Raw genomic sequence first — 15,778 nt, forward strand, 5'->3', positions numbered from 1 at the left:
TAGACGACTGGCTCGTTCAAGCCAAGTCGGAACAACAGTGCGCCGCGGACATGTCGTCTACCATTCACCTCCTTCACGACCTGGGCTTCTCCTTGAACTACCCAAAGTCGCATCTTCAGCCGGCACATGCCCGGCAGTTTCTAGGTGCGACAATCAATACCCTGACGGCCATGGCTCAGCCGAACCAAGTCAGGATAGACAGCATGCAGTCTCTAATCCAAAAGTTCAGACCACAACACTCGCTCCCAGCGAGAGTGTTCATGCAGTTGATTGGCATGATGGCCTCCTGCATCTTCATAGTCCCTCACGCACGTTTACATATGCGTCCGCTCCAGGAGTGCTTAGCAAATCAGTGGACACAGGCTCAGGGACAATTAACAGACCTAGTGTTGGTTACCAGTCGGGCGTACGACTCTCTGCATTGGTGGAATCCACACAACCTTTGCAAGGGCCGACTGTTCCAGGAGCCAGTGCCACAGATTATCCTGACAACGGACGCGTCTCTCCAGGGATGGGGAGCTCATCTGCTCACTTACACAGTGCAGGGACTATGGACGACGCAGCAACAGAAGATGCACATAACTATCTGGAACTGATGGCAATCTTCATGGCGCTCAAGTCCTTCAATGTACATCTGTGCAACAAGGTAGTGTTAGTCCGGACGGACAACATGACCGCGATGTACTATATTCAAAAGCAGGGGGGCACCCACTCGCCACAGCTGTCTCATCTGGCTCAGAGCATGTGGAAGTGGGCCATTCAGAGGAACATTTTCCTCATGGCAGAACACCTCCCGGGCAAGGACAATCAGATGGCGGATCTGCTCAGCAGATACAGCCATCAAATGCACGAGTGGGAGTTACACCCATCAGTACTCCGCCCGTACTTCCAGCAGTGGGGTCAGCCGGAGATAGACCTGTTTGCCACAAACGAAAACGCAAAATGCCAACACTTTGCCGCCAGGTTCCCTCACCCACAGTCGCAGGGGAATGCGATATGGATGAACTGGTCAGGCAGATTTGCGTACGCTTTTCCGCCAGCCCCTCTGATACCGCTGGTGGCAAGAAAACTAAGGCAGCACTCGATGACACTCATCCTAGTTGCTCCAACGTGGGCGCGCCAAGAATGGTACACCACGTTTCTAGAACTCTCGGTGGTGCCGCATCAAAGGCTGCGCCTCACGCCCAGACTTTTGACGCAGAACCATGGAGACATTCAGCATCCAGATCCGCAACAGCTCAACCTGGCGATCTGGCTCCTGAAGTCCTAGAGTTTGGATACCTTCACCTACCTCCAGAATGCATGGACATCATCAAGGAGGCGAGAAAGCCTACTACCAGAGCATGCTATGCTGCAAAATGGAAGCGTTTTGTCATTTACTGTACGGCTAATAACATCGACCCGCTAGATGCATCTATCCCTAACATCATTTGCTATCTGTTACATCTTTACAAGTGCAATCTAGCGTACACTTCCATTCGGATACATCTATCCGCCATAGCAGCTTATCTTCAGAACAGGCAGCACCTCTCTGTCTTCAGAGTGCCTGCCATTAAGGCTTTTCTTGAAGGTCTGAAACGAGTCATTCCCCCAAGAACACCGCCAGCTCCGGTGTGGAACCTCAATGTGGTCCTCACCAGACTGATGGGACCACCTTTTGAGCCACTACACTCGTGTGAACTCCAGTTCCTAACGTGGAAAGTAGCTTTCCTAATAGCTATTACGTCACTGAGGCGTGTTAGTGAGCTGCAAGCGCTCACAATACAAGAGCCATTCCTTCAGATTCATCCAAATAGGGTGGTACTGCGTACTAACCCAAAATTCCTTCCGAAGGTGGTGTCACAGTTTCATCTCAACCAAACTATTGACTTGCCTGCATTCTTCCAAAACCCACAAACGGTGGCGGAAAGAATGCTTCATACTTTGGATGTCAGGAGGGCATTGATGTACTATATTGACAGAACACAACACTTTAGGAAAACAAAACAACTTTTTGTTGCCTTCTCGCCACAGCACAAAGGCAACCCTATTTCCAAAGCAGGAATAGCCAGGTGGATTGTTAAGTGCATCCAAATCTGTTATCAGAAGGCCAAACGTACCTTGACAATACCCCCAAGGGCGCACTCCACACGCAAATTGGGGGCATCTATGGCTTTCCTGGGGAACATTCCTTTAGAAGACATTTGTAGAGCAGCCACGTGGGTTACACCACATACCTTTACAAAACACTACTGTGTTGATGTGCATTCCAAGCAGCAAGCAGCTGTAGGACAGGCTGTTCTCAAAACACTTTTTCAAGTTTCTGCAGCTGGCACGGGCAACCGCCGCTAATGGAGGGACTGCTATATATTCTATGCAAAAGATATGAATTTAGCAGCCCACATGCCTCGAACTGAATATGCTACTTACCAGTATGCATCTGTTCTTGGCATGTAGGGCTGCTAACATTCATATCGCCCACCCTCCTCCCCGGTGCCTGTCGCAGCTGCAGATATACTATTGTATTCAATCATTAGCATGGACATCCTTTACACTTTTCACTCCATCTTCTGCCACAATGGCGAAAAACAATCTGAGGATGGAGCCGATGCCCATGCGCACTGTAGTCCAGGGGAGGAGCCACCTATCTCAGGATACTTCGAAGACTCTTCCAGGACAACAATGTGCGATCATCTGGACCCAACACTAGGCGGCGATCTAATGCAAAAGATATGAATGTTAGCAGCCCTACATGCCAAGAACAGATGCATACTGGTAAGTAGCATATTCAACACCCAACACTCCCATTAATATTGAGGACATAGCTCTCTGAAACACAGAAGATGGTGAAACAAGTCCAAAAGGCCTCCATGTGAACTTAAATCCACCCATGGATGTTATAAACGCAGTGAGTTCCCCACCAACTGTATCTGATAAGCCTGTGTGAGATCTAATGTTGTGAACATTTTTGCTTCCGCAAATGAAGCAATTATCTCATCAATATTGGGGAGGGGAAATGTATCCACACCACCTCCTTATTTAAAGCTCTTGGATCTTCAACTAATCTGATGTCCCTGTTAGGCTTCTTGGCTACCACAGTCGTGCCAACAATTCAGTTGCTTCCACTAGAGCTATTTCTAGTTTTAGCAATTTTTCAAGTTCTTCTTCCACCTGCTGTCTTTAAAATCTTGGTTAACCCTCCGTTCTCACTTTCAGGGATGGTAGTCTATCGCCCTCCGGGAAGCGATGTGGCATTTAGGGCTGCCTTTCCCGACGCTGTAAGTTCTCTGGCGTTGGGGTGTGCTAATTTTTCTATCTTGGGGGACCTCAATTTGCACTTTGAGAATCAGAATATCTCTACGGTGTGCAGTTTTCTAGCCGATTTGGAGGCTCTTCAACTCCAACAAATAGTGCTGCACTCTACACACGTAGGCGGCCATACGTTAGATCCGTTTTTTACGAACTTGACATAGGCCACTGTTACGGCCGTTACTCCGCTCGGCTGGACGGACCATTCTTCGGTGGCCATCCATGTCCCCTTGCCGGGAATTTCTTCTTCTGCTCCCGTAAGGATGGTCTCCACACGGCACTGAAGTAAATTGAGACTTGAGGACCTTCATCGTGTCCTCGCGGCAGAGCCATTGGGACCTTTGGAGGACGTAGATGCAGGTTAGGATCGGTTCTGCTCTTGGGTTACTAAGGCACTTGATTCCCTGATTCCCATCTCGGCTAGGAAAATTAGCTCCAGGGAGTCAAGCCCTTGGTATGACAGTGCTTTACGCGCACTCAAGGGCAGTTGTAGGCGAGCAGAGAGGGAGTGGCGGAAGATGTACGACAGCGGGAAGAAGGTTGTTTACCTCGCTGCCGTTAAAATTTACCATCGTGCTATATGCCGGGCCCGGGCAGCTTTTTACGCTGCGGAGTTCGGCAATAGCCCAAATCCATCAAAAACCATCTTCAAAGTGATGAAGGACCTTGTAACAAAGCGGGCCTCGGCTATAACTACGAGCTCCACGGCGCATTGTGAGGCTCTTACCCTGTACTTCCTAGAAAAAGTTCAGAACATCTACTTAACATTCCAGTTCGGGCTGGACTGTTCCCATGAGGCACAGGGTCAGACTGATTAGCATATAGCCATGTCTGAACTGGGGTGGCAGAGTGGGGGGCTAAAGAACAGTGATGGATTAAACCCAGATCTTTTGACTGGGTTTGAGTATTTGATTGGTTCAGATGCTCCGTCCATTACCACCCCCTTTTGTACCATCATGCTGCAGACACACTATCATGATGTGCCTACCACCGCTTTTCATCTTCCAGTGGTGTATATGTATAAATAGCACAATTTTATCTTCCATTTTCCTCCACTAATATGGCCGCTGTTACCGCTACACACACGAAATTCGATTCCCGAAGTCTAGTGCATGTCTTAAAATGAATCCGTACCCTAAGCTAAACTTAAGAACGTACTTTCCAAAGCACAATAGGCCGGGAAGTCTAATCCTCTAAAATGGCCGCATGTAAACACGCCACCTGTCTTTCTATAGGGATTTGACCACACAACAGGCCCACCCTTCTTCCTCCAGCCTCACCGGAACAAGCCCACAATACCTGCTTATGCGCGTCAGGCCTCACTTTCCAATATCGCCGCAATGCTTGAGCACCCAGATTTCCACGCTACCAGCGTTGCCGAGTCCTCCGACAATCTCCTTTCACTTGCAGCTGCAGAAGTAAGCGTTTATCTTCAATTCTCTTTCTTCCTCGATTTTTAAACCGCTCCTCATGCACTGGTTCTCTCTTGCCTTGTAATTGAGGTGTAATTGAGGTGTTCTATCTTTTTTTAGTCTCACGATCATCGCCAGTGTAACGTGGTATATTCAACTCACAACATATATATGGTAGATAACGAGAGATTCTTTATTAACACCTCATCCCAAAAGGTCACTCAGGCAACAGCAGAGTGACGATTATTTTTGCTAAAGTCTTCTCAGAGAGGCTGAGAAACCCCCTAACAGTAAGTGTCACCCCTTGCTTCACTTTGCAGTCAGTGAAAGTCTGCCTTCTCAGGGCGTTGCCTTCAGTGAGAACATGCGGGACTCCTCTTTCTGGACAGTCTTTCCTCCTGCAGGTCCAGGCATACTCCTTCCCTCTTCTACGCACAATAGGCCGACTCCCATGTCCTCCAGCAGGAAGTGCATGCTACAAGGGATGTCCCCTCACCTTTGGCCAACTGACTGTTAAGCAGACACCAGTTCTGCCCACACAGTACTCTGCGGACCCCTTTTTCCTTGGATGAACGTGGTACGGGAGTGGTTTGGATCCCACTTTAATGCACATTTTTCAGACTGCAGATGTGGATCCACTCGTTAAGGCTGACAGAACGAGTTAGGATTGGTTCTTTTTCAGATTTAATTTTCTGCAGTACCTCAGACACAGCCTTTGTGTGAAGGGATTCTAAGCATGAGTATCCAAAATGGGAGCACAGTGGAGTATGAATTCTCTGCACCGGACTGTCTTCAGCTTTCCTATAGCAATGTCCTAGAACAGACAAAATGACAGAACGTTCCTCACCTTGAACAAAATAAATTGCAGTATCTCCTCTACCATCTACTAAGTGGTAGTGCTCAAGCAGAAATATTCACTAGCCATTTGCTAATAAGGCCCTTGTTGAATTTGAAACTGAAGCCCTGTCACCATCCTCTTTCACTGCAGTGTCTGAATTTCCACCCTTCAACCATAGGAATGTAAGCTTCCACTGTCTAGGAATGTTGTCCTGTCATCTCCTCCTCCAGGTTGTGCCATGTAAAACCAAGGGCATCCATAATGGATTTTGTGAGAAATTGGGTTTCTGTTTGGCAAAGCTATGCACCCACAGTCCTAGTCAGAGTAAGTCACAACACACCCTAAATTATCCTGTGCTCACCCTCTGGTAGCTTAATGTAAGAGGCAATTTGTACAGTATTTGTGCAACACTCCAAACAGTAACACAGTCAAAACAGCACAAAAAGATTGCACACCAGGTTAGACAAATAGTGCTTCATTTTATTAATGAATCAAGACCAAAAGATAAAGATCCAACAAGTTGAAGTTAAGATGTGAATTTTTAAGGAATAAATGGAAAATAGTGCTTTAGAAGCAATAAGCGCTTTAGTGGATTATTTGAATGTGCTAGACCAGGGCAAAGTCAAACGTTCAGGCCGAACACAATGGAGAGTGGGCCGGGTACAGAGACCCACTGCTGAACCAAAGTACCTCGATCTGGGCCTGCAACAACGTCTAAGAAGATGCCCGGTGTAGCTGAAGCCATGCAGTGGGCGAGATGCTTCGAGATTCTCCACGCAACAGCTGCGTCGGTTCTGAGTGCGCTGCGCTGGGTCAGAAGGCAGCGTGGGGCTCCTGCTCCCGCTGCAGGCGTTGTCAATTCCAAAGGTGATGCACTGGTTGTGAGTGTGATACGCTGACTCTGTTCCACTCTTCGATGAAGATGCACTAGATCCGATCCACACAAAGACAAACATGTGCCATTTCCAAGCCACGCAAAGGCAAAGATGTTCCTGTTCCGATGAGGAAGCGTGGGTTCTTGTTGTATAAGCACCTTAAGCCTCACTTCCAAGGCTCCAGGACCAGGGTGGCACCACTTTGCAGGGCAGACTTCCAGCTTGTAGAGTCCAGATGCAGGTAGTTGAAGATTTTGTTAACTCGAAGACTTTAGACCAGGAGGCAAGCCCTTGACATCACTCTGGGTTCGAGTGATGCAGGTCCAGTCCTCACCCAGACAGGAGAACAGCAGATAGTAGGGCAGCTCAGCAAAGCAAGAGCACAGCAATGCAATGCAGAAGTCCAGCAATGCTGCAGTCCAACAGAATGGCCTTTCTTTCAGCCACACAGCAGCTCTTCTTCCTGGTGGAATAGTCAGAGGCCCAGAAATGTAGGGCAGTCATGATGCCAGAGGTTCTTTACTTATACACAGCTGTGCCTTTGAAGTGGGGGGACATCAAAGAAAGCTTTGAGGTGCACAGAAGTCAACGTTCCTGCTCTGGCTATAGGCTCACTATAGGGGGTATGCAGGCCTTTGTCTGTGGGCATGACACAGTCTATTTATGTGAAAGTGTGAGGCTGTGCCCAGCTCCTCCCCCACATCCTCCCAGGAAGATCCATCAGAAAGACAAACATTGTGTGTTTGGCTGTCTAAAGGGACTACACAAAGCCCAGCTGTCACCCAACCCACACTGAACAGAGACAGGAACCAAATGGCTAACGTAAGTATATGCCAACTTTCTAAAAGGTACCCTCTGATCCTGCACACAACCATAAAAAGAAAAAATAAGCTGCAACTGTAAAACAGTTTCAGGATGGAAGTTGCTGTCTGCACTGCTTAAACTGCCGATCAAAAAACAGAAACGACTGGCTTCCATTTCATTAATAAATTCAAAGGTTCTGTCGCACAACTACAATTGGAGAAGGGTATCAAGAAGCACAACCACGGGCACCAAGTCGCCCCAGATCGTTTATTGACACTTTTGTCAGTAGGATCAAAAAAGCTTTAATCATAAGCTCCCCATTTTTTCAAATCTGACAAATGGCAAAGCCCTGATGAGACTCCAGGAACTGGTTTCCTGGATTCGAAACGCGTCAGCGGATTTGAAGGAGCGAATTCTATCATCCATGATGCAAACTAGCAATCGCTAGTGCAAAGATCATTTTCATTTAATGATTGTACTCCTTTCTTGTTAACTTTGTCTTCCATTTTTTGGAATAGATAGTATACATAATTGTGATGTTTTATTTTGTTTTGTTTAAAAATTTCTTTTGGGATGTATGATGTATTTCTTGTATTCTTTCGATTGAACATCGATATGTGAAGTTATGTGTGTAAATTGTATTGTATATTAGTGTAAATAGAGAAATGTACAGTAGTTCTATTTTTCTGCATAATTGAACCAAATAAGTTCTCAAAAGAAAATATATAAAAGAATGGTATAAATAAAAATATACCTGGTCAAACTAAAGAAGTTGTGGTCTGACCTTCACAAGTAAGAGCAGTTATAAATAAGGGTGGTGGAGGCGAATTTTTGTTTTTCTTGTTATATTAAGGCCATGGGAATTACACTTAAAAGAGGTAATAAGGTAATCCCAATGTTATCCTATGGGAGATATAGGCTTGCAGTCGTGAAAAACAAATGTACGTTTTTTTCACTACCAGGAGATATAACACTTAAAAGTCCATGTCCTACGTTTTAAATACATTACACTCAGGGCCTACTCTAGGGGTGACTTATATGTATTAAAAAGAAAGGTTTAGGCCTGGAAAGAGGTTTGTCTTGCCAGGTCGACATGACTTTAAAATTGCACACACAGCTCTGCAGTGGCAGGCCTGAAACGTGGTTAAGGGGCTACTTAAATGTGTAGCACAATCATCGCTGCATGCTCACTAATCGCATTTAATTTGCAGGCCTTGGGCACATGTAGTGAACTTTACTAGGGACTTATAAGTAAATAAAATTTGCCAATTGGCTATGAACCAATATTACCACGTTTAGAGGAGCGAGCACATTCACTTTTTCCCTGAATATCAGTGATAAAGTGTTCAGAGTCCTAAAGCCAACAAAAACAAGACTAGAAGAAGAGGAGGGCAAAACGTTTGGGGTGACCTTTCAGAGAGGGCCATTTTCCAACAGATCCTCACTGGCCCCAGTACTGAGACCCACATACCATATATGTGAGAAGGACAGAGTGAGAGACACACACCTCAATGTCTCCTGCCACTACAGCCCAGTGATACTCGCACATTCGTAATGATATAGGGTTTTTAGACTTGAGTAGTGGAGTAGTGGAGTCTCAGAGATAACTTGATTGTTCTTGACTAGGAGACCTTCATTAAATTGTTAGACAATTTAGGTTTAACAAAATTAAAGTCATCTTTTTGAGACCATGCTTCTAGCAAAGCTATTAATTTCAGCAAGGTCGGCTTTCCTTAATGCCTTAGCTGCAGCGTTAAATGCCAGTGAAATTAAGTGTTCCTCTTGATAAATCTCTTTTTTGCTGAGATAAGGTAGTAAGTGTGTGCTTTCCCTCATCTGCTATGTGGTTTCATATCAGTTACATATTTCACTTGCCCCTTTTCTTCACTAATCATCCAAGCTCTGTGGAGCAGACATGCTTACGTCTGATGTTAAGTGGGTCTCAAAATACTACATAGACCCCATTACAGATCGACATCAGGGAAGTTTTTATGCCTCGCCAGTGTTGAATCACATTCATCTAAAGGGCGTATAGCTGTGTGGTTTGTTCTGTATCTTCTGCTTCTTAAAATGCAAACTGTTTTTTTCTCAGAAATTGGAGGACATTCTGCCAGAGTGAAAACTATGGGCCTGATTAAAACCTTGGCGGATGGGATATCCCGTCCTCCGTAGTACAAGTTCCATAGGATATAATGGAACTTGTAATATGGCGGATGGGATATCTGTCACATTTGTGACGGAGTATCCCATCGCCAAGATTGTAATCGGGCCCTATATACTATATACTGCTACTACTTAAGTCATTGTACACGTCTATAAGCGTTTATCAATTGAGGCAATTCTCTGAGCGAAACATCCTGCCCCAAGAATTTAATTCTTGTTTTTCTCTACACTTCTGTAGAGTTTCAGGTACCACCGAGATATCATAGGGGCTTCTGTTCTTTTCCAGTCTGGAGCCAAGATGTTTTGTGGCTGTGAAAAGATGTTGGACGAGTGTGAGAGGCTGGCTCAGTATATGATGTATACTTATGTAAGTGGACACCTTGCACTGATCCAGACAACCCTTATGGTGATTTTAGTGGTCTTAGACAACCTTAGAAAGCTTTTTAAGTGGTAGCTGTGGACAGCAGCCTTCAGGCTCAGTCTAGAGGGAGTATAAAGCAGCTTGTTTTACCAGAACATAATCTTTTAGATATAGATTCTGTGAAAAAAGAACCAAACATTGTATTTATAAAAATATGTTTATTATAGGAGGCTCACTATCACGTACAGATCTCTCAGCCAGAGATTTACACAATGCACACACTATTGTGCAATAGAAACAAGTAAGTAGCACAGAATACACAGTAGTCCCCAGGGGGGGACCAAACCATATACTAAAATAGTGGTATGCGAACCACGACCCGAGTCAAGACCGTACTCAGAGGACAAAGAAGTGCCAGGGACCCAAGAAACCACCCAAGGAGCCTCACGGAGGGTGTGTACAGTGTTGTAACATGACCGCATTCTCCATACAAATCAACCTACCTCCCCACCCGTGGATACCTTAGGAACCAGGATACCTGCACCAGAGAAAACGGGTGCAAAGGTGTGAAGTGTCGTCGAAAATAGCTGTCGAACCGAATGGAGGACTAAAGAAAGATGCTGCTGCTGGGGAAGGTGAATGTGGCCAGTGGAACCCAAAGGTGGATTCAAGATGTGAAGAACTTGCAAGCAGAGGGGACAGAGTCTATGCCACTCAGGAGTGACCAGGAGGCACGGAAGACTAATGCCCACTGATGTCGGGTGCTGCAGGTGAGCTGACTGTGACCTTGAAACTGCAGCTGTGTGGAACAGGCGATACTGTGGAAGACCAGGAGCCATACACAAGCTGTCCCACATGGGATGTCGAGAGCTGAGGTGTCAGTTTCCAGCGGAAGCACCAACCAGCCTTTGTAGCTGCAACCAACGTTGAAGTTGAAGAAAGTACAATGTCGGACTAGCAAGGTGCAGGAGACTTACCTCAAGCAGGGGAGTCAGGGCAGGCCTGAGCAATCAGAGGAGCCCAAAGAATTCAAAGGTGACCCTCGACAGGACCCACAGGCCGGAGGCACTGGAGTCGCAAGAGGACCTCGAGCAGCTTACCAAAGAAGCAGGCCCATGGTGCAGCCAAGGCAGTGTGGTTGAAGATTCTGGTCACTAGAGATGCTTGAGGTTGGGGCTACTTGGAGCCCAAAGATCTTGATGGAAGGAAGCCAACAAGTCTTTGCAATGGCAAGTTGATGTGGTGCACAGGGGTTTGGTTCCTGCGGCCCGACTAGAGATACTGGCCTCATACTTGGTTAGAGGACAGGGCAGGCCTATAGGAATGTGGAGACCTCCCACCTGTGTTGCTGAGCCTTTCGTAGTCCGTGGGAGCCCAGGATCAGCAGACTGGTCAGCTTAATTGCAGTGCCTGCTGATGTAGAGAAGTGACTCCTTCACTTCAAGGGAGATTCCTTCAGGTGTCTTGGATGCCCACAGGCCTTGGAAGATTTCCTGTATGGAGCACAGGCACAGACGTTGCAGCAGACGAGCAGGGCGAAGAGATCAGGAGCAACAGGAGCCTTCCCGGTTGCAGCCTTGATGCCCAGAGCGAAATCTTGAGTGCCCAGACTGTCGAAGTTGAAGCAATGTCTGAACTGAATCGTGTCCCACGGCAAATCTGGGCACCCACCCTCGGGTAAGCCCTTAAGTACCCTAAGGAACGGGTTGGGATGATTCATGGTTTCCTCCCAGAGGAGAGTTTGGACTGGGGGGAGGATACTCCCATGTCCTTGGTCCAGTTTCACGCCAGAGCAGGAACCAACGGCTCCCTGAGCTGGTTTGAACTGGACTATACTAGGAGGGCACCAAATATGCCCCTCAAGCAGACTGAGTGGCGCTGGCAAGTGCTTCCACCCGGCCCCAATACACTAAACCCTTTCTGGGAGGTAGTCACACCTCCCTGTGACAGGATATCTATTTTTCTTCCTTTCCTTGCTCGAGCTTGGCTCAACAGCACGAGGGCAGAATCGTGTCTCTGGTCGGCAGCAGTCATGTTGTGCTGTCCTGGTCTTGAAGACTGGTACCAGGAGCACTGAGGACCTAACGGAGAGCCTTTACAGTGCTTGGAATCAAACGTCCCACATCGTTTACGATGCCTAAGTACTTACCATAACAATTTAGGGGAGAAAGCAGAGCGAATGGGGCCCCGATTAGCAGGATCCCAGTCAGACTAGTCAGAAACAGCATAGCGCCAGGCAAAAAGTGAGGGTAACCATAAAAGCCGATCCTACTTTCCTACAATGAGTGTTCTTAGTCCTTTGTTCATGCCTCATGTTCCGAGATCCATAAGTCCCAGAAGAATCCATACTTCCGGTGTAGCCTGGTATTTGTTTGTTCAGGGACAGAATTTTCTTCAAGAAGTGCCTATCGTATGACCACCATATATGGACCGAGTTTTCCAACCCCATTAAAACATCTCTAGCACTTCTCTTGTACATTTAGTAGATCTATTAGAGCCGATGTGACATTAAGTATCAGATACATGAGTGTGTATATTTCTTCTCTGTGCCCCACTTTATTGTGTTCCTTATTTATATCTTCCCAAAGTTGTGCCCATTCTCTTTCCGAAATGTCTCTTCCCAGCATTGTTTCCCATCATCTTTAGAACCCCTGTTGTCCCTTTTCCCCAGTTTTCCAAAATTTTGTAAATGTTAGCGATCACTCCTTTGGTTTTTGGAACGTTTTAATGTATTTCCCAGGAGATGTGAGCTGTCTCATTGCTCCTTTCACTTTGGGGTGTGACGTCCAATGGTATAGTTTCATGTAGGTTAGTCCATCTGTTTCAGCAATCTTGAGTTTGGCTTTCCACTGTAGAAAGGATGTTACACTACCTCTCCCATACATTTGTCTTATATTAAGGCAGTCTCCTCTTCATCTATGGAAGGCTGTCCCTTTGTTCGCGGAGTAAAGTCTGGGTTATGATGAATCACAGTGAATGGGGAAGGGTAAGTCGTAACCCCTAGTTTAATGTCAATATTGTTCCATGTTTTCATGATTGTGTCAGAACTTCGCTGGTATAAGCATTCTTAGGCCGAGATTGCTTTAGGAGCCATAGGACATCCCACAGTGGTCTGCCCATTACCGCTTAGCACAAATATTTTTGGGAAATTTTCTTTCTAGAAGAATAGCACTAAGCTGTGTGTATTTCTTTTACGATGTCAAAAAATATGACATTTCAAATGCGTGAAGTGACAAAAGGTTATTTTTTTGCACTAATTGGAACATACATTGGATCTTTTTTTATTTCAGGTAATTGATGTGAACAGAAGTAATGTAAGTGTGACGGCTACAAAGATTGAAGTCACTCTGAGAAAATCTGAACCTATGACATGGGGCAGGCTGGACCTGCCAGTGCCTCCTGTAGTAGAGAAAAAACAAAGTGATTTAATTGTTGATGACCAACAATGAAAAGTGTTCTTGTGTTTGATTCTGTATAAGGTCTTACAGAATGTTCATATTATGTACAATTTTTGACTTGAGAAAACAGATTTTTTTCGAATATTGAAATATTTTGCTTAAAGTAGATTTCTCAAACATTTTTGTAAAATATTTATTCATAGTGTTGCCTGCATCATACATGTGGTTATCTAAATGTATGTACATATTAAAGTAACAGAATATTTTTACCAAAAATAGGCATGTGACTAATTCTCAGTGTGGGGATCTGCATGCAGGCATTGTTGCTCTCATTATGTATGTAGTATGAATTCCATTATTCTTGTATCTTTCTTTTGTGATGGGGACCTCTAAAATTAATTTTCAAAGGCATAATAGTTTTACTACATTTGATGTCAGCATGATATGCTTGAAGGAGAGATGTGATATGAACATCAAACCGAAGTAAATTGCACGTTGGGGTAGCTTTCAAATGCCACTGTGTAGAGTAAAATACAAAGTGGGTTTTAATACTTTTTCATTCACTGTATATTCTGTTTAAGTTAATTTTCCCTGTGTTAAAAACCAGCACAACAACATGTACAGTTTGTGCCTGAAGAAAGGCAGTCTGTTGTAATATTACTATTCATTTCTCCCCTGTTCATTTTCAAAAGCCATGTTTAGCTTTCACGAGATGACTTATTGACTTTGAAGGACATTCAATGAGCTTAATCATTAACCCTTGTAGAGTAGCATTCTTTTATATATATATATATATATATTTATATGTGTGTATATATATATATATATATATATATATATATATATATATATATATATATATATATATATAGAACACCTTCTGCATGGCTCCAATGGTTTATGTTTCAGACACTCTTGTCACTTTGTCATTAATTCGACCAACTTGTATTGGTTTTTAACATTCAACAAAAATAGTATTTCATTAAATTATTCCCTTTGTTGTACGGCTTGGCTTGCTTCCAACTTTAAATATTAGTTTATGTAATAGTTTCTTTTCTTGAGAATATTAACTGTTCTTCTGAAAAACAAGTGTTCTCTTTAGACTTCCCTCAAAATTCACTGACAAATGGTAGTTTTGTTTGTAACTAATATTGTTTCAGGGAACAATACTTAATACATTGTGAATTCCTTAATTATGCACACTTAAATTAACCATAGCTGTGAGACAGTGGGGTTTACATTATCCTAAAATGAGGTCCATAACTTATAACTCGGCTCCTACAATGTGCTAGATGCCATTCGTCTTGTGTGATGTCATTGATCCACATTCACACGTCTGAGGCACTTGTGAATATCCAGCAAAGATGCCTGGGTGATTTTAGACACCTATCTTCCTTCTTAATCTCGGTCACTTTGTAACCCCCTAGATGGGTAGATGCATGGTGTGTGTTCTCTATAAAACAGATCCAGAGCAAATTTAGTTTATCATCGCGGGAGTGGAAATCTGCACAGGTCTATATTAATGTTTGTTTTGCGAGATCATGATTTCTTTTGCAAGATCATGATTTCTTTTGCAAAATAAGACTTTTTTGGTCAGGCTCTAAAGCTTGATGTCTTTTTACCAGATGTCATTCATTATCCATTGGGGTCCTGAAAGGACAACACAGAGCTGCTTTATGTTAACTTTTGAGAAGATCTGCACGCTCAGGCTCAATTCTAAAATCATGCTGAAAATTTGTATACATTTAAATGTTCCCAGGGAAGACCCGTGGTGCTACACATTATTTCCGGTTTTCCTTGCATTGCTGTTGTGAGCTGATATTTTATGTGTTTCTAAACTGCACTGCTCCTTCATGCAAAAACTAGAGATTCCCACAGGGACAAAGGACCTTTGCACTGCTGTCCAGACCGAACAGTACTGCAGAGAGTGAAAGGGCCCAGCCTGGAGATTCCCTTTTGAAGGTTTTGGTTTTTCATTCCGTTTGGCCATTTGTTTCATTGCTCATTTTCTAGTAACGGATCCAAGCAGATCATGTCAGGGTTGTTAGTGCCTTCAGTGTTTTATTAATAAAGACAGCAATTTATTTTTTTAATGAAAGCTACATGGAATAATAATCGCTTTCTGAACTCTTCTGGAATTCCTATCTCTGAACTCTAATTTCCCAATTCTACCCCCGTCCCATTGTTTTCACACAAATTTAATTACCCTTCCAGTCCGCTACGAATTTCACCTGCAGCGACACGCCTCAGCGCTGCCGCAAAACAAGACAGGGCGGCCAATAAATGACCCTTACCCGAGCTGAACCATGATCATATTTGAAAAATAAATCGTGCTACAAACATCATATGAAAATTCTTCAGTTCGCTTCTAGAACGTTCTGATTCCCCTCCACTGATCCCTCGGGAGAAAACAGGACCCAGGAAACTTAGCTGTGTAAAGATCCACCTCCAATTGATGGTTTCTTTCAAGGTTACTCAGTGAGAATCCCCCATCTATTCGAGAGCTTTGCTTCTCTCTGCTCAGAAATAACAGTTCTCGACACCTCTTTGACTACACTTGATGGATTATTTCATCGCCTAAATATCTCTTTGCCCTGAAGAAGCCCATGTTTGGGTGAAACGCATTGGCTGGTTTCGTC

General features: G+C 44.5%; 1 protein-coding gene across 1 annotated transcript in view; it reads left to right on the plus strand.

Moving 5' to 3' along the window:
• The window catches only part of CHORDC1 (cysteine and histidine rich domain containing 1), a 125,037-nt gene extending 111,622 nt beyond the window's left edge, over positions 1-13,415 (plus strand). Inside the window, exon 11 of the mRNA XM_078658414.1 lies at positions 13,032-13,415. Coding sequence (XP_078514540.1) covers positions 13,032-13,190 — 159 coding nt within the window. The 3' untranslated portion in view covers positions 13,191-13,415. The remainder of the gene's footprint in view (positions 1-13,031) is intronic.
• Positions 13,416-15,778: the final 2,363 nt, after the last annotated feature.

The sequence above is a fragment of the Lissotriton helveticus genome, chromosome 8, assembly GCF_964261635.1.
Source record: "Lissotriton helveticus chromosome 8, aLisHel1.1, whole genome shotgun sequence".
In the NCBI taxonomy this organism is placed as follows: domain Eukaryota; kingdom Metazoa; phylum Chordata; class Amphibia; order Caudata; family Salamandridae; genus Lissotriton; species Lissotriton helveticus.